Here is a 25,973-nt window from a genome sequence, read left to right as displayed (position 1 = left end):
CGCGAAACGCCAGATCCATAGGTCTATTTATAGCAGCAGACCTGCAGCCTTGGAAAACGCTGGATTCAAACATTTAATTAGTGTACTTGAACCACGCTACAGTATGCCCAGCAACTGTAAATGTTGGGATATAGTTTGTTCAGGCTGTATTTGTTCCATGACTTTGGATACAATATATTTTTTGTTGTTGTTGCACATTGCACATTATTTTAAGAGGAACGCACAGCACACTGTTGTAACCAAAAACAGTCAATAGATGGCAGGCACCCACTGTGACTTTTTGTTTTTGTTTTTTTATTTTTTATTTTACACTTCAGTAAGAACAAGACGGTTAACTTTATATTGTAAATAAATTCTTTGAATTTGATCATTCCTGCCTAATGTCAATTATTATATATTACATAAATTTACACAAAAATAATATGGAAATTGCATCACCTATATGTAGCCGATCTTTTGAAATAAGATTTACTGTACAATGAATAGAACCAATGATCATAGACTAGCCTTAGCCTACAGAAGCATATGCCTCTGTGTTATAAAGTGGGGGAGCGGAAAAAAAACAAAAAATAAATCGAAAAAAAAATCGAATCGTGACCCCAAAATCGAAATTTAAATCGAATCGTGGAGTTGGCGAATCGTGACACCCCTATTAAATACACATACATAAACATACAAGAAATGAGTGGATATAGGAATTTCTAGCCTATTTTTACATTGAAACCTAGAAACCCAGACATTTGACAGCCCATCTATTATTTACTGATTTATTTTACTCTCTCCGAGCTATAAGTGCATAACAATAAAGTCAAGTCTAACTCTAAGTCTAAGTGTAAGTCTAACGTATTATCTTAACAACAAAAACACACAACCTTATATTTGCTTGTTCCAGCCAATCGCTCCCATCTCTCCCAACTGGGCTCTGGATGTGCACAGAGCTGTTTGCTGCCATCCTATCATATTACAGCAGTGCTGTAAGTACCTAAGTTTAAACCACAATAATTCAATATTGTATGGAGTTGTTCTTAACTTTGATTAATGCCTCATTGTCATTGGAAAGTGCATATGAGGAACTTTCAGAAAAAAATCCTTAAGCAGTCTCCTAAGCTGAAGGTTGTGAGTTTGTTCTTCAACCCTTGGGTGATTTTTATTTATTTTTTATTTTTATTTTATTTTTTCAACTATTTTACTCTCTTCCAAGTGTAACTCTTAGCCTACTCTAAAACTGAGTCTATTTGGTCCCACTCTAAATAGAGTCAAATTTACTCAAAGAATGGGGAACAATGTAATGCATGTTTAAGCAGTCTTAAGCGTGTGGACATGCGTGCCAGTACATTCGGACCATTCTCACGCACGCACAGCTTTATTTTGTAATCTGTCTGAATGCTCTGAAGGGGGACACTCAGCCCCGTGCTGATTACTGGGAGGAGGAGATGTGAGGACAGCAAAGAAATAAAATATAATGAGAATGAGAATGAGAATGGAACCCATAAATCCGTGTGATGAACATCTGAAACACAGTTTCAGGTTCAGGTCATTGTTCATTTTAAGTGTTAATTTAAATTTTTAAAACATTATGATTTTTTTTGGTGCCACTATTTTTAATTTACTAATTTAATTTAAATAATTGATTGCTTGTTTCTGGTGTCTCAAACAATGATGTACTTCCGGTTTGCATACAGTGAACATTGCCAATATTATAAACACATATTTGGCACCGGAGGGCGCTGAATTCCATCACCCACAGTCAGTGGACTATATGCACGAGTGGTATGACATAAGTCCGTGAAAATCTTATATTTCACAACCCTTTCCTGTAATAGCGCTCGCTGTTGGTTTGAAAGCGCTATATAATTAAAGATGACTTGACTTGACTTGGTTTGAAGTAGTAATCATTTCGAAAATTTCTCTCAATTGTCAACATTTTGGAGTATTTTTTCATCATTCTTTATATGTGTGTGGTTGTGTGTACTCGTCATGACATTGAAGGAGAGGGGGACAGCCAGTACATCAAACTTCTGTGTGCCTAAATAGATTCTAGATTCTAGCTGCTTATTCTGAGCAGTGGAGACAGAGGGTTGTTAACATTCGCTGGGATAAGTTTGCAGTTACAGACAGAACCAAAGTCTGTTCTCGGCATTTACTTCCTGCTGATGTTATCCAGCCCTCGACCACGCAAGAGCGCTGATTGGTAACACTGGAACAGGAGCTGTCATGTTGTTACTCTGTTTATATAGATCAGGGGTGACAAACTCATGTTAGCTCAGGGGCCGCATGGAGGAAAATATATTATCAAGTGGGCCGCATCAGGAAAATAACTTAAAAACAATTGCCGTCATTTATACGCAGATTTTCGTGGACCAGCCCTAAATTACGGAGCTCAACTATAATCATATTGTTCCGAAAAATAACACGAATGTAAATGGAACGCGTCAACACTTTGCTGGTATACGTTTCGGACATGTCAAATCGACCTGTTTTGCATATATAATGACAAAAATTTTTTTTAATAATAATTATAATTAAATAATGGGGTTAAGTTGCGTGTAAAATAATGACATCCAGGATGACGATTCCCCGTACAAATTATATTGCTCATCTGAGGACTGCTTGTGAAATTGCAAATCTATATGTTTTGATCATGCCGGCTGATTAATTAATCCGACATTACATTTTTTTTTATTTTATTTTTTTTTACAAAATCATCTCGCAGGCCAGATTAAACCCATTAGTGGGCCTGATCCGGTCCGCGGGCCTCATGTTTGTCACCACTGATATAGATTATCAATGTTCCTGGCCCTTTGAGTTTTCCTATGTCTGTATGTATATTATTCCTATACTGACATTTTATTCTATTAAAAAACAAAAAATATTTATGAGTCATGATTCCTGCGCCGCTGGGATGACGCCACCATGTTTCCAAAGCAGCCACATTTCAGCGATGGCACTGATTTAAGTGAAAAGTCACCGTGGTCTATAAAACAGTTATACAGCAGAGGAGACATTACATCTGCTTTAAAACATCGACGAGGCTGAGATTGTCAAGGTTGTCGGCAAAGAGGAGCAGTGCTGCCCGTTACACTGAAGTGGTGACGCATTTCAAATTTTCATGGTATTATTAGCTTATAGAAAAATATTGGCTGTTAGATGTGATAGGGTCATGATATTTTTGGCAGTACAGGGCTAGTAACAGGCTCTGTATGAAGCTCCAACACAACACCCGCTCCCGTCTGCCTCAGAGGGGGAAGGACGGTACTATGTGGACTCTGATGGCCCCGGGAAGGGGCTACATTACATCATTTACATGAAAAGACACAGAATTTTAATAAAGAAAATACTTTTAGTATACTTAAATAGGGAATAATCATTTTAGGCAATGACGTCATTTGCAAAAAATATCGGGTCAATCAATTATTACATTAATAATGGATTGCTTAAGTAAATTTCTTAACTCATTCACTCCCAGCCATTTTCACAGAAGCAATCCCGTTCGTTCCTGGTTGTTTTACTGGATTTTGACTGATTTTGCAAGGCCCACAGAATATTGTGTTCTATTGCTATAAAAGCATGGAACCTATCAAAAGAAAGATTAAAGTCTCTTCTTTCATCAGGAAAAAAGTATGTTTCCGTTTTGCAGCAATTAGCATTAGAAGAGAGCTAAGTTTCATCAGTTTTCACAAATATATTTAAAATTGTAAGTAATTTAGCTTTTTTTCTAGATGGCCCTGGTTGATCTCCTTTGCTCTGCTGCCACCTGCTGGCCTTTTGTGTGAGAACTACCATTTCTGCAACCGTTCTTTGCAGTTGAGAGGCTGCATCAAAGCCTTCTGTATGCTCTAGCATAAAACAAAAAACAAAAAACGTATAAATACGTCTTTGGGACACTTAGAACATAAAAAACGTATTTACACGTTATTGGAAGCAAATGAGTTAATTAATCTGGATAAACATGAGAAACCTCAGTAAATCAGCAATTAAAGTGAAGGATACAACATTTTAATAGTTTAATTATGAGCTCATTTTCATCTTCTAGGTTAATATAAATTGTTAAAACACCCAATCAGGGTCTATTAGGTGCACATTTATTTTCTAATCTACCTGGGATCTTAATGGGGGGGAGAACATCACCTACAGTTGGTTGGCAACCCGTCCAGGATGTCCCCCTCCTCTAACCCAGTGTCATCTGACTAATCAGGATGAGCAATGCACAAATTTTCTATCACGTTTTGAGGCGTGGTTGAGGCCCGAAGTGCAAGGAGGCACAGGTGCTCAAAAGGTGGTGGTTCCATCCATCCATTTCCTTAACCGCCTTTCCTCACTAGGGTCGCAGGTGTTAAGTTTCCGGTCTGACCGGAGAGTGGATCCCAGAAACACAGAACAAAGAGGAGGATGCGAATGTTTTATTCACCAAACACGTGAATATAAACAAAAAGCGCTGGACAGAGGCCAGGGAAAAAAGGTTAACAAAAGGTGCTTGCAAAATGCAAGGAGAGAAATTAAACAACACAAAAAGACCCGAAGGCTATAAACCGCAAACCAAGAAAGTAACAGATTACTATTGCTATTGAAAACACGCCACTCAAAGGTGGGAACAAAAAGAGACGTAGCAAAACTTACGTAGACCCAAAACGAGAACTTTAGTATCGAATTGTAGCGAAGACGAAAAAACAGTAGAAACACTAGGCTATGGCTGTGAGCAGACGGAGCAACGACCCGACAGTGGCTGCAAGGAGTCCCAGTCCTTATGAAGGCCTAATAGGTGATGCACTGCAGGTGTGGTGCGGGGGACACGCCCCTCTCATTAATCAGGCACTGTGAGACAAGGAAAAAACACACTGAGAGCCCAGCAACATGACAGCAGGGGTGCTGGAGCCTATCCCAGCTGGCTTGGGCAGTAGGCAGGGTACACCCTGAAGTGGTTGCCAGAAGGTCACACAGAGACGAACAACCACTCACACGCACACCTTGGGTCAATTCGGAGCACCCAATTAACCTGCCATGCATGTCTTTGGAATGTCGGAGGAGACCGGAGTACCCGGAGAAGACCCACACAGGCACGGGGAGAACATGCAAACTCCACCCAGGAAGGCCGAAGCCTGGACTCAAACCCAAGTCCTCAGAACTGGGAGGCGAACGTGCTAACCACTCAATCACCGTGCCACCGGTGGTGGTTTAATAAAACAAAAAGGTACTCCAGGAACTAGATAAACAAAACCCAAAACAAGCGCAAAAAAACTACAAAGAAATAACTTGACTTAACTGAAGACCAGGGGTGTATTTCACAAAGCAGGATCAACAAACTGAGATTAACCCTGAACAACGAGTTGACATACCCTCCGATAGGAAACTCTGCGTTTTCGGTTCCAGCACAGCTGATTTCACTGAGTTATATCACTACAGCTGGACTTACTACCAGACCTACTACTAGTCCGTCTCAATGGAGCCCCGATTTGTCGAGTCACCATGGCAATGGGGAAACCGAGCACAGCGGCGCCCTCTACTTCCGTGTTACTTATTATTATTATTATTATTATTATTATTATTTCTGCCCCTCTCAGCCGAAAATCTTAATGCGATCATATGTCGAATTTGAACATGTCTTTATAAAAAAAAAAAAAAGAAGAAGAAAGAAAAAAGAAATAAACAAGTGCAACGCCGCAGCGGCTCCCCATACAGCAGTTCTTCTCAAATAGTGGGGCGGGCCCCCCAGTCTGGCACGAGGCTTCGTTAAGGGGGGCGCTTTTGACCTCGGGGAACATGCTTTTCGATTTTATTTTTTATTTTTTTATTTTTTTTACTGTCTTACATTTAACTCTTTGGCCGCCATAAACGTTATATGACGTTTAGTATAATCCTAGGGTATGCCGCCAAAAACGTTATTTGATGTTAACTATGTTTTTTAATGGAAACGGGTAGAGGAAAGCCTTGGGCAGCTGTGCTCAAAATATCAAGCCGATCGGGTTACTCTAATGAGTATTCCTGGCCACTAGATGGCTGTGATGAGTCTTTTGGACAAGATCGGGTAGGAGACAACAGTAGAAGGAGAGAGGCTGAGCTAGAGTGTTGAGGGGGAGCGAATGGCTAACTTGGCTAAGAGAGTCAAAAAGGCTACAGATGGCAATCAGCTCAAAAGCATCGACCAGTACTCAAGAGCACAGTGATGACGGGGTTAAGTCATAGATGACGCGGTGACGCGGCCGTTTCGACCACGTCCTAAGGCCCCACCGGCTAGCGATGCTAATAACGTCCTAAGGCCCCACTGGCTAGCGATGCTAACACCGGAGAAAAGTGGTGCACAATGGAGCACTCTTGCACAGATGACGTTTCATCGGACGATGATGACTACTATGGGTCCGATGCAAGACAGTCTTGGACTGTCTTTCGTCCTCCAAAGAACGTGAAGGTAAGCGCTAACATGCTAAGAGATTGCTAGTAAGATTACTTTCCTAACTTTTCGGGCGATCTGCTAGCAGCGTGTGTAAATGTGCTGATATACACTAAAACATCTATTACCTATACAAACGTGAATGTATATTTTATAGATCGTGCTCACAGCAACGTCCAACCGCTGGTTCTACGACAAAGAAAGGTAAAAAAAAAAAAAAAAAAAAAAAGTTTTCAATATACCGCAACAATAAAAGGAAAGTCTTTCGATAGTATTGTAATTGTATATGTTTCTTTCAGCTCCTATTCATAGGGCCTAAAGTGACCCTTCTCACAGTGAGCAGAACAAAGGTAAAAAGAAAAAATTCTCCACAGCACTAATAAAATATTTGATGGTAAACGTCTTCTATAATTTACAGAATGTGCATCAACCAATACATCCAAGAAAAAAAGGTAAACATATGCACACGCACACATTGCATCACACTGCTCTAAAATAATATGATATTGAAATGTATATTTGCAGATCCCAAAGATTCTGGCTGGCATGAAGTTGATGAATTCGGCTGGCAGCCAACCATCTTCCCCTTTGCTGCAAAACCAGGACCAAGGGATGCTGCAGCAGAGCTGAATTCCCACCTGCCAGCTGACATCCTGGAGCTCTTCATCACGGATGAACTTCTCCAGCACATCGTTCATCATACCAACCTCCACGCAAATCAGTCCATGCAGAAGCAGACTGACAAAAACTGTTGCGCACGTGTAAATAGTTTGCAAAGAGTTTTCCAAATTGTTTGTTCGGATTGCTACTGTTGAATTTAATAAACTGTTATTTTGCAATCAAAAAACACTTTTTTATTGTTGGGGTAGTGTTTTATAGAAGTTTAGGTGTTTGTAGAATCACTCATGCAAAAAAAAAAGTGCCAAATTCACTAGAGTGCACGAAATAACATCGTTTCACAAAAAGCTTGATTTCTCCGTATTTTGGAAGAAAATAGAGGATTTGGGTGAAACGAAGCTGTTTTCTATTGTTGATTACTGAAAGTCTGAATAAGGTAGAAACAAACTTTTTTGTTTAGATTAAAGATGAGACTTCAATCTTTCATTTGGTAGTATCCGCGTTTCCATAGTCCTAACACAACATTTTCTGTGGAGCTTGAAAGATCGGTAAAATTCTGTAAATCAGCTGGCACTATGGGGTTACCTTTTCCGAAAATGGCTGGCAGTCAAAGAGTTAAGTGCAATTGCACCTCCACTAGATTAGGGGGCAGTAGCGCTCATTGGCAGTGTGCGTAGGGAGCATTCGCTCTGTGGTGTCGGGGTTTTTGCACACAGCACAGAGTATGAGTATGAAGTGTAGGCACGAAGTGTAGCAGACCCTCAAATGACACCAAAAAAATAAAAAATTAACAGGGATGATAAGACAGGCGGAGAGCGAGACGGAGATAATTATATTTATTTATTTATATTAGTGGGGGTGGCGGTCGTGAGATGTTTTCTTCTTCCTAGTGGGGGCATGACAGAAAATAATTGAGTAGCACTGCCATAGAGGAAGGTGGCTCGGGTCAATGCGTAAATTTAAATGTAATAGTCCTTTGTAATCACAATAATATTACAGGAAAAAACCTGTTGAATGATAGCTCATTAATTCATTTCATTTAGGTGAAATCCAGTGAGGGGGAAGCGCTCTTGATGTAAGATGAAATGCTGCAATGTGAGCGCATATGACTACGTTTGGTAATGTTGCAAATGACAGTTTAAGTTGTGTATGGAGATGATGGACTGTGATGTGAAACGGTACTGCTCAAAACTGTGCGAGAGTGCGTAAATGCCAGCATAGATGCGCGGTCTGATAACATTCTCGCGACGAATATTTAATTTCCTGCGCAATAAAGCGGCACCTTCATCAATAGGTTAATTGTCAAAAGAACATGCCATGTTTGTGACAAAAGTGGACTTTATAGAAAACGCGTATTTACGCCAAAAGTCGCCGCAGCGGACTGAATGAATGAGGAAATGCAATATCGTGTGTGGCTGAAAGGAGGCGGGGACAGGGAAAAACCAGAGGTTCATTATGAAAAACCTGCTACCGACTAGGTTAGGTTCATGAACCTTGTGCTATCCGAGAGCTTGAATGACCTCTTTTTTATGAAACAGGCTACAGTTACCTCTTATGCTCGGTTCTCACCAAATCCGAAAAGGCGAACTGGAACGATTCCTTCGCGAACGTTTCACCGCGTAGAATTTTTTGGAACTATTTCCACTCATTCGCGCTTTTTACCTCCACTTCTTTCCTGGGACTAAACAGCCGTGGCACTAGAGAGGACAATAGAGAGGACGCCGTGTGTGACGTAGCCCGTACTCGAAGCCGATTGGCTGCCGCGAGGCAAAAAGCGAAAAAAATTCAATTTTTTTTAACTTTGGCGAATATGCGATTGTGTGGATTTTCGTCACGAATGTGCGGATTTTCGCGGCTGTGCACCGGGAAACGCGTCCTCCGCGCCGCCCCACGCACTTTCGTTCCGTTGCGCACGAACTCCATTGACTACATGCAAACGCACCGCCGAAATGGAAGATGCAGAGTTTCCCACACTTAAGGGTTTATTGACTCAGTGTTGTCACTAAACCTGCTTTGTTGAAATACACCCCAGGAACAAAGGATCCATGATAGCGACGTCACATAGACAATGCATGCACCCATGCAGACTGAACAAAAAACAGCAGAAATACACTCATACTGATTGATGCAACAAGACACACCTGGGTGAGACACAAGTGGTTGAGGGCACTGATTTGTCAACACACGGGGCAGGGTAGACACACAGGTGGACATGGTTACGCATGATGAGACAAAAACATATATCAAAAACACTAATCAGACAAAAGACAATATGAACAGCCAAAATACAAACAAAACCCCAACCCAACCCAACCCAACCCCACCGAACCGAAACAAGTCATGTTCAGGCTGATGTTTGAACTGGATAAAATAATGTTTGCAAAATTTGCAAGTCTGGATAAATAAATGCCTTTTTTTTTCTCAAAATGCTCCAAATGGACTTACAGTGGTACCTCTACTTACGAACGTCCCTTCATACGAAATTTTCAAGTTACAAAACTCCTCAACACGAAAATATTGCCTCTTGTTACAAAACAAGTTTCAGGGTACGAAAGGTAAAACTACAGTATGGGCTGCTACTCGGAGCTGCCAGAGTTTCCTGAATGCAACATACTTACAGCTGCTCTGCCACTGGCTATTACTGGCATCTTCCTGGCATCCCATTGGCTAAGAGGGACCTGTACCGTATGTGACCATAGATACAGAATAGAATGTGTCTATGAAGCGTCCTCGTCATTCGCCCCTCCGGCCATGAGGTGTTTAGATAGTTTTACGTAAGTGTATTCACTAACGGCCGACGAATTTGTGCAAAAATTAAAACAATTGGTAATTGATGAAGGCTATGTTGCACAGTAAGGGGCCTATTCACTAAAGGTTTGCGTCGCCTTTGCACCGTGCTAACCGGCAAAATGGAGCATTTAGGGAGCACCTAATTCACTAAACACGCGCAGATGGGAAATAGGTGGGTAACTGGGTGCAGACTGCGAGTGCAGTTGTGGTGCAATATTTCATGCTATTACTGGACGCAGCGCATTCTTAGTGAATATGCCCCTAGGTTTTTAATTGCGAGGAGACGGGCCTTTTTTGGAAAAAGATGCCTCGCCGTACCTGAAGTTTCCATCAAGTTTCGGAATTTGTTGAAAAGAATCACCCAGAAAAAGTTTTCACCATTCGGGCGATCGCTCACTATGATGATGTTTGCCTTGGACATGTTCGAAGGATTGTTTAAAAAAACAAAACAAAAAAAACAAGGGCTCCAGCCAGGTGGAGGAGTTGAACCATCACTTGGCTTCGGGAGATGATGTGCGGCTTACATGATGTAAGCGTGAGTGAGTGAGCGATAAATAAAAAATAAAATAAAATAAAAATAAACAAGATTGTTAAAAAAACAAACATCATTGGATCAGTTATTTACAAAACACCAGGCAAAAACACAGAGAGAACATGAATCAAAGAGGGCAAAAAACAAAGAGGACAGCAGTTAAAAAGGTAAATGACCATCATTTTTATTCTTCACTCTATTCTGTTTTTTACATTATGCACAGCTCTTATTTATTGTGCAATAATCTAATTGTAACATGTATTTGTTACATGTTTTGATGCATTTTTATGTTTTATAAAACATTTATGTCTGAATTTTGGGAGGCTTGGAACGGATTAGGGCATTTACATGGAAAATGTGTCTCTACTTAAAAAAATTTCTACTTAAGAACTTTCTTCCAGAACCAATTAATTTCGTAAGTAGAGGTACCACTGTACACCATTTTGGGAAAAGAGGTCCTCGCTTGTACTATAAAGACCCTTGTTTGAATAGAAGGTTATCGTAAGTACACAGCCATGCACATTTTGCAGTGCAAATGATATCAAAAAGCAGTGAAAAGCACATACTGTACACACTTTTCTGTTGCTGCATGCGCACGCACTCATACTTAAACACGCTTGAGTGCGGAGTCGATTGAGCAGTGTTTGTCAGTTGCAATACATTTAGCTGGAAGCAACCAAGAGACTTCAAGTTGGCAGTGCTCAGGCTTTTCTAGCTCCAAGTGTTAGGCCAGCTAGTGTTCATTCGACTTTGTCAATCCGCTGTCAACTTGTAGCTCTGAGACATTTTCTCTCCGACGCACAAGAGACAGGCGGCCCCGCACCCCTGCATGTTGCCCGTGTCCCGATGCAGTCACCAGGAAATGGCCGCTACCAGCCTGTTCAGCCCCCCAAACTCCCGACAAAAGCCTGCTTTGGCTTCTCCATCATTGCTGTGACAGCCGAGTGACGACAGCTTGGCTGCATCTCCCTCCTGCACAGTCCTATCGACAACGCAGGGCTGTTCATGTGAAAGGTTGAACGACCTTCCGCGCTTTGGATTAGCAGGCACCAAAGCCCGTACATTTATTAACTCCAGACCATATTCATTAAACAGTAATATATACATATTTTTAAAGTGCAATAGCAAATTAGTTGATTTTTTTTTTTATTTAGTGTAATTTATGAACAGATGACTTATTATGAATTCATTACGTAATCTGATTTGAAGTGTAACAGTAATGCAATAATGTTGATGTAATACATGTTCTATATTTTTTTTAATTAATTAGAGTTACAAATTCCTATGAGGAAAAAAATGTGCTTACCTGAACTAGAACAAAGAATCGTTTCTTCCATCTTTTCCATACATTTTTGCCAATGGCCCATAAGTACCTGTGTGTTTAAAAACAACAACAATGAACATTAAATTACACAAAACATGATTGCATTTTCTTCCTGTGTCGGTAAGAATGTTGTTTATGTTGATGTTTTGTGGCATTCACAGAAGGCCTCTCACATAAGTCTTGAGAACATATCGATTGAAGCCTAATCAACAACGACATCACCTGGTTGAAGTGGGTTACTACAACCAGACAATCCACAACAGGGTATTCTTGGCTGCACAATTTTGTTTTCTGAGCTAACACAAGTGTTGATAGTAGTATTAAGACAAATATAATGTATTCATTTTTTGAGTGCTGTAAATCATAGAATTGATTTAACTGTAAACAGCAATGGTCGTCAAGTTAATCAATTAAATAACTCAACTCAACTTTATTTATAAAGAGCTTTAAGAACAGGCATTATTGTATACAAAGTGCTGTACATAAACATAAATATCAGTTGTGCTGTAAAGAATAAGGTAACAAAACAAGAACAAAGCAAACATTTTGAAGTACAATAAAAAATAAAAAATAAAAAAAGTAAAATACAATTAAAACTGCTAGAAAAATATCAAGTAATTTTTGTATTTTCTGCATGTGGCAGTTTTTAATGTGATAATTTTCTACCATACCATACATTAAAATGTAATAAAATATGCACTAACTTGATCAAGAATGCAATAAAACCCAAAAATGTAATACTTAACAAAAAAAAAAAAAATGTCTAATAACATTTTTATCGATAATGTAATATTATTGGGGATTCTTCCATTTTCATTGTGGTTCTTTTTATCTCAAAAGTGATAATGTAGAACTTGACAGATAACGTTAATATATATATATATATAAATGTGAAGACTGTCATAACAGTAATAATAATAAAAGACGAAGAAGGATTAACGGAGAGAGTGACAGAGAAGAGAGTGAGAGGGATTTTATTTTAAAAGAACAAACGAGGGTGAGGACCCCAGTTGGCTGCCGCTTACAGGCTGTCTGCGAGAAACTCGAACGAGCTTGCTTTAGTCTGCCTTTCCCCATGGTCCTTCTCCAAGCTGTTTTGCTTGTCGGTCTAAATAAAACAGCATCTGTGAGGTGACTCAAAAGAGCCTTGCTTGTTTGGTGCAGCAAGTGCATCAGTGGCAGGAGAGGACGGCCATTTTTCAGTCAAGTCGGGCAGTCTCCTCTCAAAGAAAACATTGATGCAACGGAGAGCAGTAGAAGTGCAAGCGTAACCCCGGGTTTTCACCGGATGCGGTTGCGGTGCGGTTGTGGTGCGGTTGCGGTGCGGTCCGGCGACGCAAGCAATTAGATTCCATTCATTCGAATGGTGCAGTTTACACCGCTTGCGGGTGCGTTGCGTGTCGACTAGGGATAGACCTATTTTCTATTTTTGCCGGACGCCGCAGCGGTAGGCCTCCGGCAAATGGCAAGCTAGCACAAAACACATCGAGCGGGACAGGAAGACCGAGGCAGTTTCAAAATAAATTTCCGGTTACCTTTCAGAATAAAACACTCGCCAGCTCCTATTTCGCAAGTTTTTCAGCAAAACGTGACGTGGGCGTCGCCGGGCCATGTGCTCATTCACGGTTTAGACACCAGCGAACATGGACGAGGAGAGGTTTATATTGGAGGTGGAAAACCACAAAATAATATATGACACGGCACATCCTTTTTATAAGGACTGTAATGTATTGTGAGTTTGATGTTCGCGATTGCTTGTTGTGCCCGTCTCGCTTGCCGTACTGAGCGGCAGCCGGACGCGGAAGACAGAAATAAAGAGTGGACCCGCACTGACCCGACTCTCGTTATTAATATACTTTACAAGGACAACCAAAAAAAGGATGCTGCATGGAATCTCATAGCAGAAGAAGAAGAAAAGGTTAAATCAAAAGAAGTCCACCTCTCTTTCTGCTTCTCTGTTGAGCACAGACTTTCTGTATGTTTGTCGTTGTGAAATGCCACATGATCGCGCGCGCGCGCGGTCCCGCGAGACACGTTGGGAAGTGGGCGGCGACGGAGCTGCCGGACCGCAGCTGTGCGGAGCCGGTGTGGATTGACAAAAAAATTGACCCGTCCGGAGCACGCAGTCAAGACGCACCGCACCGCAACCGCACCGCAACCGCATCCGGTGAAAACCCGGGGTAAGGGCTCCAAAATCATACAGTGCATAGCCTAAATCAGGGGTGGCCAAGTTGTGTCCTCGAGAGCCCCTATCCAGCCTGTTTTCCATGTTTCTCTCCACTAACACGCCTGATTCATGATCAGGATCGTTATCAGGCTTCTGCAAAGCTTGCTGATTAGCTGATCATTAGATTCAGCTGCACTGAAGGATGGAGACATGGAAAACAGGCTGGATAGGGGCCAGTGTTGCCAGGTGAACGATAATTATCGTACTTGTACAATAATTTGACCCTCTGTACGATGTACGATCAATAATCCCAAAAAATGGCAAATGTACGATAATTTGACCATTTTGGATTAATGCCGGTAAAACTGAAACTGCCAGAGTTTTTTTCCGAACACTGACGGTATCTGTTCTCATGTGACATAATACCAGCCAATCGCGCTTTGCTGAGCATGAGAAACGAGAGACGTCCATGCATTGACTGGCTGAAGGGGGCGGCCCCAAGAGACACTCCCAAACAGGAAATCACGCAAGACTCAAACCACCTATCCAGTAATATATACAGATCAGTAGGGATTTAACAATTAGGGCAATATCGTGATATCGTGATATTAAAACTGCCACAATATCGTCGTTGTCATGTTCACAATATTTAAAATGAACACATCTGTTAAATACTCCGGTCTACTCCCACATTCCAAAGACATGCGTGGCAGGTTAATTGGGCGCTCCGAATTGTCCCTAGGTGTGCTTGTGAGTGTGGGTGGTTGTTCGTCTGTGTGTGCCCTGTGATTGGCTGGCAACCAGTCCAGGGTGTCCCCCGCCTACTGCGCAGAGCCAGCTGAGAAAGGCGCCAGCACCCCCCGCGACCCTTGTGAGGAATAAGCGGTCAAGAAAATGGATGGATGGATGGACATCTGTTAAAAAAAAGTCAGGTTGATTTCCATTTGTGCAGTTCGAGCACCCTCTAGTGGCTATTTTATTAGTGTAATTTTCATTAGGGATGTTTTGGCCTTCTATGTTTACAATCTATGCTAATTGTCAGATGAAAGGGAACCTAATTTACTTGTGAAGCGATCAATGTGTGCTTGCATTAGCAATTAAGTGCCTCAGTATTGTTATTAGAGCTTGTAGGTGGTTTATATGCATTACTGTTATGTACAAAAGCACAATATTGTGCTTTTTTTAGTATGAGCTCTCTTTTTTTCTTACAATATTGTGACCTTTTTTTAAATATCGCCAACCCCCCACAATATATATAATAATTATCGTATCGTGACGTTCATATGGTGATAATATCATATCCTGATGTTTGTATATCGTTACATCCCTACAGGTCAGTGACGTTAACCCGCAACGAAGCCTTGAGTGCCTGTGAGCGCTTTTAAACACAAGAACGATTATATTTGACTGTCGCGAATCAGTGTATTTTGGTTATGATGGGTGTACGATAATTTCCATCAAAATACAATCATTTTGAGTCTATAATCCTCTATTTCCCACCTGGCAACGCTGATAGGGTCTCTCAAGGGCGGAACTTGGCCACCCCTGGCCCAAATCATTAAAGTGTAAAAAATAGGAAGAGAGTCGTCATAATCTGTGCTTTACTGATTCAATTTAATTGTGTTTATTTTTTTCCCGTGTCCCTTGTTTTGATGTATTGTTTTGCTCGTTAGGTTTCTCTTTCCACCTGTTCTCGTCAGCCCAGTCCCTTGTGTCACCCTATTAGTTCCCTCCAGGTACTTGTGTGCGTGCGCGTGCGTGTATCTCGTGTTGTCAGTATGCTTGTACAGTATTTTGTTCCATTTCTGTCTTCGTCTTTGTCATTATTTCTATTTCTATTGCAGTCAGTCACAATTCTGTTGGTCATATTTTGTTGTCTATTATGGTGAGTTTATTTCAAAGTTTTGCTTTGTTGCTTTGAGTCTTCTTTTTTTTTTTGTTTGTGGGTTTTTGGAGCATTTGTTCATTTAATATTTCGGATAATTATTATTATTATTATTATTATTATTTATTTATTTTTGAGAAAGAGTATTTTGGATTATTCTAAAGTGCCTTGTTTGCCCTCCCAATCGCTCCTTGCCCCTCTATAAACTCTATTTATGGTTTATTGCTATATTTTTACAATGCCTCTGTTTTTTTCTGATACTCTGTCTGACGTCTGTCCGTAGATTTTTTAATTTAAAAAAAAAATAATTTGATTGCAGTGTTGTAACACAGGGCAACCACAAAAGAACAGAATAGCACCTATAGCTGTTACTGCCTCTTCTTATTACGAGGGGTGGCAAAGTTAAAGCATTCACTTTGGAGATTTAAATTATTCAAAGTGTTGTAAAAAACTCAGTGAACGCTATTTTATTTCTTACCTGCGGTGACCTATAACCTCTGCTCATGTGCCAGTCACTGGTGCAAAGATCAACAAACACAAACTACTGTATAGATAGATTTACTTGCTTGACGCTTGTTAGATTAATTTGTGCACATTGCTAAGCCAAATTCAAATACCCTATTGTAAATCCTGGGCGTATCATCTCAGAGCAAAACACCTTGTTGAAGTGACCTCCACCTGGTCTCACAAATCAATCAAACACATTTTGTTCCACAGCTGTCTTTTATAGGGGGAGAAGTGTATTCAAGGATCAAATTAAGCTATTAGAATGATTTCTGAACCTAAATCTACTTTTTGTTTGTTGGTTAATTCCAAGATTTCATTCAATATCTGTTACATGCTTTGTATAAAAGAGAAGTAGAAAAATGTGATTAATCATGATTAATTGTGAAAAATTATGATTCATGACTTAAAAAAATGAATTTATTGACAGTGCTATATTACAAATTGATTAAATGTTGCGTTCACAATAGATTACTAAAAAGCGCACAGCGCTTTTAAATCAAATGAAACATCTGTCTAAAATAAAAAATAATATTTTGCCCTGCATAATGGCTCATATCTCAACAAATATGTACTGCAATGTTTGTCATGTTTATACGGCGCAACTAAGGTATATGGATGCCGTTAAATTAGGCTCCAAAGTTTTGTGCTTGAAAAAATTACAACTCAAAACTGAAAACTTGATGTGTTGATCCTGAATTTCGCAAAATACAGTATGAAAATAAGTGTGTGAAATGTTTTTTGTTTGTTTAGTTTTTCCTGGTCAAAATCAATTTTGATTCACTACGGTCATTCTTTTAAATAAATGATTTGTTTTCACCTTTCACTTCTACATATATTTTGACATTTGAGGTCTTGTTTTTTTCATTTGCATGATTTTTCTTTTCAGATTCGAATTATATTTTTTACAGTTTAAAAACTTTATTTTTTTTTCCAGTTTCAAATTTCAATTTTGTCAGTTTCAAACCTTTTTTTTTATTTAATTTTTTTAAGTTTCATACTTTTGACCCGAATGTTACATGGGGGCGTGGAATCAGCTGAGCGGTGAGTGGAATCATGACAGCTGCACAAAAGTGCTTTGGAATCTTCCCCAGTGACAGTGCCTTCGGTAAACATAGGAAGTAAAAGAAATACACCATATTCATGCCAATTGTATAATAAGAATTGCAGAGTAAGAATTGATGGTCTTGATAACAGCCTGCATGTTTTGAGGGTTATGATTAGGATTAGGCTGGTATTGCCGATAACTGCCATCTTCGGTGACAAAACAAAATGACACCTTTGTGAAAAGACACAACACAGCAAAAATCCAAAATGCTTTATTTTGCCACCAAAGATAGCCCGTTATCGGCTTTATCAGCCTACAGGAAATTGTAGTAAAACAGAAAGCGAACCCGTGACTTTACACTTATAAGGCGAACACCTTAACTGCTATACATGGATACGTGCACATTCAGCTGAGCAGAATTTGTCCTTTTAGTTCTCACACGATTCACGGCAGCACTACCGAATCGAAGGTCACGGCAATATCCTTGTGAATGGTCGAAAAATACACGAACCAATCAATCAATTCTTATTATGCCAGTCATATGAATGTATATGTACTTATATACACCACATATAAGTATTGATTGAAGTAGATGTGTTTTATTTCCTACGTTTCCTGAAGTCACAGTCACTGGCTGAAGGTTCCAAAGCACTTTTGTGCAGCTGTCATTCATGATTCGACGCCCCTTTCAGTTGATACCACGCCCCCACCTAACAGTTGAGTCAAGTCTGAAACAAAAAAAAAAAAGATTTGAAACTAGAAAAAAAAAGGATCTAAATCTGAAAATGTAAAACATGCAACTGAAAAAAAGACCTCAAATGTCAAAATATAAATGGAAATGAAAAGTAAAAATACACAATTTATTCAAAAGAATGTCCGAAATAAATCCATCCATCCATTTGCTGAACCGCTTAACCCCCCCCCCCCCCCCCCCCCCCCCAAGGGTCGCGGGGGGTACTGGAGCCTATCCCAGCTGGCTTCGGGTAGTACAACCTGAACTGGTTGCCATCCAATCGTAGACTGAAATAAATCCAAATTATATTTTACTTGAAAAAATGCTTCAGACTGACACGACGAGGAGAGGTAGGACTCAGACGCAGGATAAAGGTAGGCCACAAAGGCAACAGATTTATTGCCGGTCAGCAGCTGTCTCCTCTCACACTGAGAGGAGAAAGGGGGATCAAAAAGTGGAGAACTAAAAACGCTCCACTGGGGAGGAAAAAACAGGCAAAAGGTACAGGGGACAACAAAAGGCGCTCCGCTAGGGAGGAAACAAGGCTCAAGGCACAAGGGGTAACTAAGGGCGCTCCGCTGTGGAGGATAAGGCACAAAAACAAGGCAAAACAACAAGGCAACAGGAACAAGGACTCGAGGACTGTGGGACGCTTCCATGCACTGACGGTGTGTGACACTTCGGCACTGAGGGGAGAATGCAGGTGGCTTTTATTGTCAGTCTGATTGGTGGCAGGTGTTCGTAATCATGGGCGGGGACCGGTGATTATGGAGCGGCAGGAAGGGTAAGTGACCTGGAGTGATAGGAGAGTTTAGGATTTTCACAATAATACAGGAAACATGGATAACAAAATAAAAGCATGGCCTGTCACGCAGGTGGCGGCGTGACAGTACCCCCCCCTCAATGGCCGGCTCCTGACGGCCATCCGACCCATAGAGTCCAAAAACAAGGGCGGGCGGAAGGGGGCACGGAGGTGGGAACACGGCCCACCCCTCCGTCCCAGACAAAAGGGCAGTCCAGGAGGGCGACCATGAAGCCAGACAAGGGGCCGTTCAGGATGTTCCCGATAGAAGAGTCCGCGGGCGGACTTGACGTGACTTGGCGAGGCGTAACAGACGTGGCGTGGCAAGCTTGGCAGACTTGACGAGGCGTGGCAGGCTTGGCAAACGTGGCAGAATTGGCGTGACAGGCTTGGCAGACCTGGCGAGACGTGGCAGGCTTGGCTGGCTTGGCAGACGGGGCAGACTTGGCGTGGCAGGCGTGGCAGACTTGGCAGACTTGACGAGGCGTGGCAGGCTTGGCGTGGCAGGACAGGCTGGGCCGACCTGGCGTGGTGTGGTAGACTTTGGCGTGGACGGCTTTGGCGTGGACGGCTTTGGCGTGGACGGCTTTGGCGTGGACGGCTTTGGCGTGGACGGCTTTGGCTTGGTCGGCTTTGGCTTGGTCGGCTTTGGCTTGGTCGGCTTTGGCTTGGTCGGCTTTGGCTTGGTCGGCTTTGGCTTGGTCGGCTTTGGCTTGGTCGGCTTTGGCTTGGTCGGCGTGATGCAGAGACTTGGCGTGACCTGATGCAGAGACTTGGCGTGACATGATGCAGAGACTTGGTGTGGCTCAGGGTCTTGGAGATGCGCCCGGCGAGACTCGGGGGCTTGAGGCGGTGACTGGCGAGGTTCAGGAGCGAGAGACTCAAGGGTGACCAGGTTGACTGCGGCTGAGGATGCACTGGTCGCTGATTGGTCCAAAACGTGATCCCTACAATCTTTTCCCCAATCCACTATATTCCCGGAGTTCCAGTCAATTCGGGGGTTGTGTTGACGTAGCCAAGGATATCCCAGTACCAAAGTGGGAGACGAAGCTTGGATTACGTGGAAACGGAGATTCTCAACATGTTGTCCAATTTGTACTTCCAGGGGTTCGGTGATGTGGGTGATGTTGAAGAGCTCCTTGCCATTCAGGGCTCTGGCCTGGATGATCCGGGGAAGGGGTTCGGTGGTGGCTCGTACTTGCTCAACGAGGCCCCAGTCCATGAGGCTTTCGTCGGAACCGGAATCGATGAGTGCTGGCATGTCAATGGTCATAGCATGGTGGCGTATCTGGGCTTGCGTGATTCGTTGTGTCTTAACAGGTCGGGGTGACGGGAAACTCACCGGTGAACCTCTTTTCACGGTGCAAGTTCCCACCAGATGACCAAGTTCACCACAGTAGAAGCAGCGGCCTTCTTGGCGGCGACGCTGTCGCTCCTCTGTGGTTAACTGGGCCCGACCAAGCTGCATGGGTTCCTCCTCGACGTTCCGCACTTCCCTTGGCGCAGGTCGGGGAGGCAAGATGAGCTGTGGCATTTCAATTTCCATTGGCGATGACAAGGGGGTTGGTTCTACCCTTCTATGGTGCCCGCTGGACTTGGTCAACTCCCGTCGACGATGATCAGCCCGGATCGCTAGGGAGATCAGAGCATCCAAGTCGGTGGGAAGGTCCACGGGTATCAGGAGTTCTTGGATGGCAGGTGAGAGTCCTTTCAGAAAATGGTCCTGTAATGCTGTGGAGTTCCAGCCACTGTTTGTGGCCAAGGTGCGAAAACGGATTGCGTAATCGTTGACGGGTTCTTTGCCTTGTTGGAGCCGACTCAATGCTCGTGCCTTCTCTCGGTCATTGTTGTCGGGATCAAAGACCTGGCGCAAGGCGGCTTGAAAATCCTGTACATTCTGGCAGACCGAGGAGCCCCTGGCCCATTCCGCGGTTGCCCAGGTCTTAGCTCGTCCAGTCAGGTGGGACACCATGAAGGCTACCCGGGACCGAGCTGTGGAAAATGCCTGTGGTGAGTGTTCAAAATGGATGTCACACTCCGTGAGAAAGGTCTGACATTGTCCAGGTTCACCGGAGTATCGTTCTGGGGAGGCCAGTCTCAATCCTACCCCGGTGAATGACGTGGTCGGGACAGAGAGTTCGGGGAGGGGTAGCTGTCCGGTGGGGGCTGGAGCCCGACGCCGCGATTGGCTCACCAGTTCGTGGACCTGGCTCGACAGCTCCTTCAGCTCCGAAATCACGGCTTGCTGAATCTTTTCCTGGTTGGCAAGCCGGACCTCTAGGCTCTGCAGCGCAGCCTCGACCTTTCCTGCTGGGTCCATGCTGGCCGAAGTGTACTGACACGACGAGGAGAGGTAGGACTCAGACGCAGGATAAAGGTAGGCCACAAAGGCAACAGATTTATTGCCGGTCAGCAGCTGTCTCCTCTCACACTGAGAGGAGAAAGGGGGATCAAAAAGTGGAGAACTAAAAACGCTCCACTGGGGAGGAAAAAACAGGCAAAAGGTACAGGGGACAACAAAAGGCGCTCCGCTAGGGAGGAAACAAGGCTCAAGGCACAAGGGGTAACTAAGGGCGCTCCGCTGTGGAGGATAAGGCACAAAAACAAGGCAAAACAACAAGGCAACAGGAACAAGGACTCGAGGACTGTGGGACGCTTCCATGCACTGACGGTGTGTGACACTTCGGCACTGAGGGGAGAATGCAGGTGGCTTTTATTGTCAGTCTGATTGGTGGCAGGTGTTCGTAATCATGGGCGGGGACCGGTGATTATGGAGCGGCAGGAAGGGTAAGTGACCTGGAGTGATAGGAGAGTTTAGGATTTTCACAATAATACAGGAAACATGGATAACAAAATAAAAGCATGGCCTGTCACGCAGGTGGCGGCGTGACACAGACACTTTTTTTTATTTTGAATACAATTTTATATTTTGCAATTTATGAAGTTCTACATATGAATTTTCAGTTTCCCATTTTATTGTTTCAAGTACAAAACTTGTGACCCTAATTTAACTTCACGGACATCCATCCATCCATTTTCTTGACCGCTTATTCCACACAAGGGTTGCGGGGGTTGCTGGAGCCTATCTCAGCTGGCTTTGGGCAGTAGGCGGGGGACACCTTGGACTGGTTGCCAGCCAATCACAGGGCACCTCCATAGACATAGAGGGAAAAAAAATGTGTGAATTCATTCACATGGGCAGCTACTGTAAATGGTTACCTGTGTTACAAATAAACTGGTTCCCGATATTAGCTGTGGTCCTCACATTTTCTTTCTTCATATCCACAAATATGTCAGTCTTACAAGGTTGCTATCGACAGTGTCCAAGATTTCAATGGACATGTAAACATTCTTTCGTGGCTGTTTTCTCAGCATATAATACAGTACTCAGCTTGCAATGAAGAAATATACTATTTAACATGTAGGGGGTTAACATTGACATTTAACATTTTTTATTATTGTGTCAATAATACAATAGTTGTAAAATAGTTGAACTCATCTCAACTCAACTCAACTTTATTTATAAATAATACAATAATAATATGCCCAGCTCGTGTGGGCTTATAAGACACCAAACGATCAAAATGGCATTTACAATTTAAGTAATTTAAGAGCGTTCTCAAATAGTGTCGTTCATACAGGTGCAAAGGTGCAGATAACATTGCTGTCCACTTGGGGTCACCATTCTCACATAAATGACTGTTGACATGAGGTTCTTACAATGCAATGAAATCCTGCAAATTATTTGGTCCAGTATTGAATGAATGCATTTCCTCCCTAACTGTGGTATAATTGTAGGCCATAACAACCATGTTTCAAACATGTAGTATATACCTTAGTTTGCACAGCAAATCTTCATGGGCCATTATTAGTATTATCAGACATGTATGCAGCATCACTCTAAAAAGAGAATTGTTGAACTAATTTAAGATTACAATCAAACATCTTGAATTAAGTTAATCCAAAAGTTAAAACAAAATTAGGTCATTAAACTTAATATATTCACTTGAATTAAATTAATCCAAAAATTAATCCAAAGTGAATATATTAAAAGGATACTTCACTTATTTAGCCCATTATAACGATAAAAAGTTAATATTTTGTCTATAATTAATTTGATACTTTCATTATTTTTCATGTACAATTAGCATCTTTAAAAACACATTTTGCAACTTGCTATCGACTGAAAATGACATTACAAAGGCTCAGGTAACCAATCACAGCTCAACTGTTTTCTAGATTTGGTCATGTGACATTCACAAGCTCAGTAGTGATTGGTTAGCTGAGCCCTTGTGATGTCATTTTCAGTCGACAACAAGTTGCAAAATGTGTTTTTAAAGGTACTAATTGGACATGAAAAATAATGAAACTATCAAATTTATTATAGGCAAAATATTCATGTTTGACTGCCAAAACTGGCTAAATAAGTAAAGTATCCCGCTAAGTTTAATTAACAATTAAACTTAATATATTCACTTTGGATTAATTGAAGGGATTTTTTTTTCCCCAAGTTGACCCGGATGGACAGCAATGCACAAAAAGATTTGGCATTTCAGCACAATAAACTTTGCAAAGTATTTTACAAGGGAAGGTAAATTAGTTTTTGTTTTTTTTTTCCTCCATGTCACATAAGGGGCTCGGCTATGTTCAGATTTATGACACAACAATTCTATTGTGCATTTAAATAATGCAAAACATGAGTAAGCATGACAGTAGGGAAAAAGCACTTTGATGTCTACTTACCCACAATGCTTCATGTTCTGGGGTTTATCCATGCGGATGGCCAATTTGATCTTCAGGTCACTGTCTGGGCAGCCTTTCGAAACTGACATTTTGTGCATCTCAGACTGCTTGGGACTGTTAGGAGTTGGATGCAGCACAACCTACAGGTATTACATTACATTAATATGCATTAATAAAATGTATATAGCACTTTATATAAATTATTTTCCATTAATAATCGATCAAAGCTGATATGCTGAAATGTATGAAGATTTTGTGTCTTGTAATGCTCTGAAAGTACATACCCTTCCAAGCTCCTTATCTTCCAGGGCCAACACTCCGGTGCTTTCGGTGAATAACTTCACTTTGACGGCAGGTAAAGGTTGTGTTGTTGTGAAATCTCCCTGGGTTCCCCAACTAGACACAAATTAATTAACAAGTCAGCACAGCTAATATTTTAATACTCTCATGTAGTTAAATACTCTGATGGCCAGTCCAGAAGTGAGGCTGCACCAGCAGCATGGACAATAGAATTTCACAGTGCTTGTGAGCATGTTTGTGTGCGTTAGAGATGTAACGATAGCCAAACATCAGGATACGATATTGTCGCGATATGAAGGTCATGGTACGATAATTATCATGATATTGTGGGGGCGTTGGCAATATTTAAAAACGATCACAATATTGTAAAAAAGAGAGATCATACTTAAAAAAAAAAAAAAAAAAAAAACAACATTGTGCTTTTGTACATAACAGCAATGCATAGAAACCACCTACAATCACTAATAACAATACTGAGGCACTTACTTGCTAATGCAAGCACACATTGATCGCGTCACAAGCAAATTAGGTTCCCCTTTATCTGACAATTAGCATAGATTTTAAACATAGGAGGCCAAAACATCCATGAATGAAAATTAAATTGCACTAATAAACTAACCACTAGAGGGTGCTAGAACTGCACAAATGTAACTCAACCTGACTTTTTTTTTTAAACAGATGTGTTCCTTTTAAATATTGTGAACAACAATATTGTGGCAGTTTTAATATCACGATATCACGATATTGCCCTTATCGTAACATCCCTAGTTGTGCGTCAATAAATCGGATGTGTTATTCAAAATCAAACCGACAAGCATTGTAGTTCATCTGCTGTATTAGCCAAGAAAGCGTTGTGTGGTTAGCAAGTACATACGCCATTGAGTAACTGGCACCGGAATGGTTTTGCTGGATTTGGAGGTGTCCAACTAAGATAGGACACTGTAGTATAAACGACTACAAATTCTTACTTGTGTCCAACTTCTGGTACCCTAAAGTAGCGGTACTATACCAAAATTTCCGTCCATTTCATTTCTAAACTGCTTTCTGTCATTAGGCTCAGGGTAAGCTGGCGCCTATCCCAGTTGATTTAGGGTGAGAGGCGTGTTACCCCCTGGCTATTTGGAGTCCTCAGTTAACCGAAGAATCATGTTTTTGGAATGTGGGAGGAAGAATTTCACTCTTTTATATAGACATATCGACTTTACTGCAGCACAATGATTTTCACAGCGTGATGCTGACTATTTGCTTATTCCATTTTTGGCTTGGGAATGATGTCGAGATGCTTGCAGCGACAAATAAGTGTGGCAAATTAAATTTGTTTGTCACTTTCATTAATTTAAATTGTCTTCGAATGCACATCTCTGGCAAGTGAGGGGAGCCAGTTAAAGAGGAAAAAGCCTGGTTCGAGCAGGATTTTGAACATTTTTAGGTCTCACATTATTGATGTGATGAAAGGAGAGCAGGAAATCACTTCATTGCATATGAAGATGTCTGTGATTATTTGCAAACACTGCAAATTCCCACCATGCAGAAATGCTACCTGGCTGTTTGGCAGAAACTACCCTGAGCAAGAGGATATTTTTTCTCATGGTGGGTATAACATCACGCGACAGCATGTGTCTATTTCACCCAGCCCACGTTGCTCCTTTTCGTGTATGTCTTGCTTAAATTTGGTGTATGAGCGCTTCATTGTTTATGAAAATAGATTATTCCCTCCTACTCTGATATTTTTAAAAATTACATTACTGTACTAAAACATATTAACAATAAAATAAAAATAATAAGCTTCCTAATTCCTTAAAGGGACATTCAGTGATCAAAGAATAGCATTAGAAGCACGCAGAAGAGAGACCACATTTCACAAGCCTACCATCAAAATGATTTTGCGTGAGCAAATGACATCTTGGCGAACGACGGCAGAGGATACAATTTTTTTCAGGGGTAACTACTTTGACACAACACCAGGAGGGCGAATGTGTCATTTCTTTTTTTTTTTGTCTCAGTCTCTTATGATCGCCGCAGATTTGCAGGAGTCGTGGGTTGGATGGCGGTGATGGGGTACCGGGTGCTTCGAGCCAAAGTCCTGCCGGTGTTGACAGCTCAGTGCGACCTCTGTCACCGTCATTTGTTTCATGGCTCTCG

At 41.7% G+C, this 25,973-nt stretch overlaps 1 protein-coding gene and 1 long non-coding RNA gene across 9 annotated transcripts in view; one reads left to right on the top strand and one right to left on the bottom strand.

Annotated features, from left to right (window-relative positions):
* Positions 1-25,973, bottom strand: part of cadpsa (Ca2+-dependent activator protein for secretion a) — a 327,287-nt gene that overhangs the window by 258,040 nt on the left and 43,274 nt on the right. For all 8 annotated transcript variants that reach the window (XM_077529642.1, XM_077529640.1, XM_077529641.1 and 5 more), the window contains exons 7-9: positions 23,816-23,927; positions 23,532-23,671; positions 11,632-11,698 (exon numbers count right to left, since the gene is read on the bottom strand). In XM_077529642.1, the coding sequence (XP_077385768.1) occupies positions 11,632-11,698; positions 23,532-23,671; positions 23,816-23,927 (319 nt within the window). The remainder of the gene's footprint in view (positions 1-11,631; positions 11,699-23,531; positions 23,672-23,815; positions 23,928-25,973) is intronic.
* LOC144023791 (uncharacterized) lies at positions 6,044-7,122 on the top strand. The gene is made up of 5 exons (XR_013284605.1): positions 6,044-6,403; positions 6,543-6,589; positions 6,685-6,735; positions 6,804-6,837; positions 6,911-7,122. It is a non-coding gene; the product is annotated as an uncharacterized LOC144023791 (long non-coding RNA).

This window comes from Festucalex cinctus, chromosome 8 (genome assembly GCF_051991245.1).
Source record: "Festucalex cinctus isolate MCC-2025b chromosome 8, RoL_Fcin_1.0, whole genome shotgun sequence".
Lineage (NCBI taxonomy): Eukaryota > Metazoa > Chordata > Actinopteri > Syngnathiformes > Syngnathidae > Festucalex > Festucalex cinctus.
This window is presented reverse-complemented; position numbering and strand designations above follow the sequence as displayed.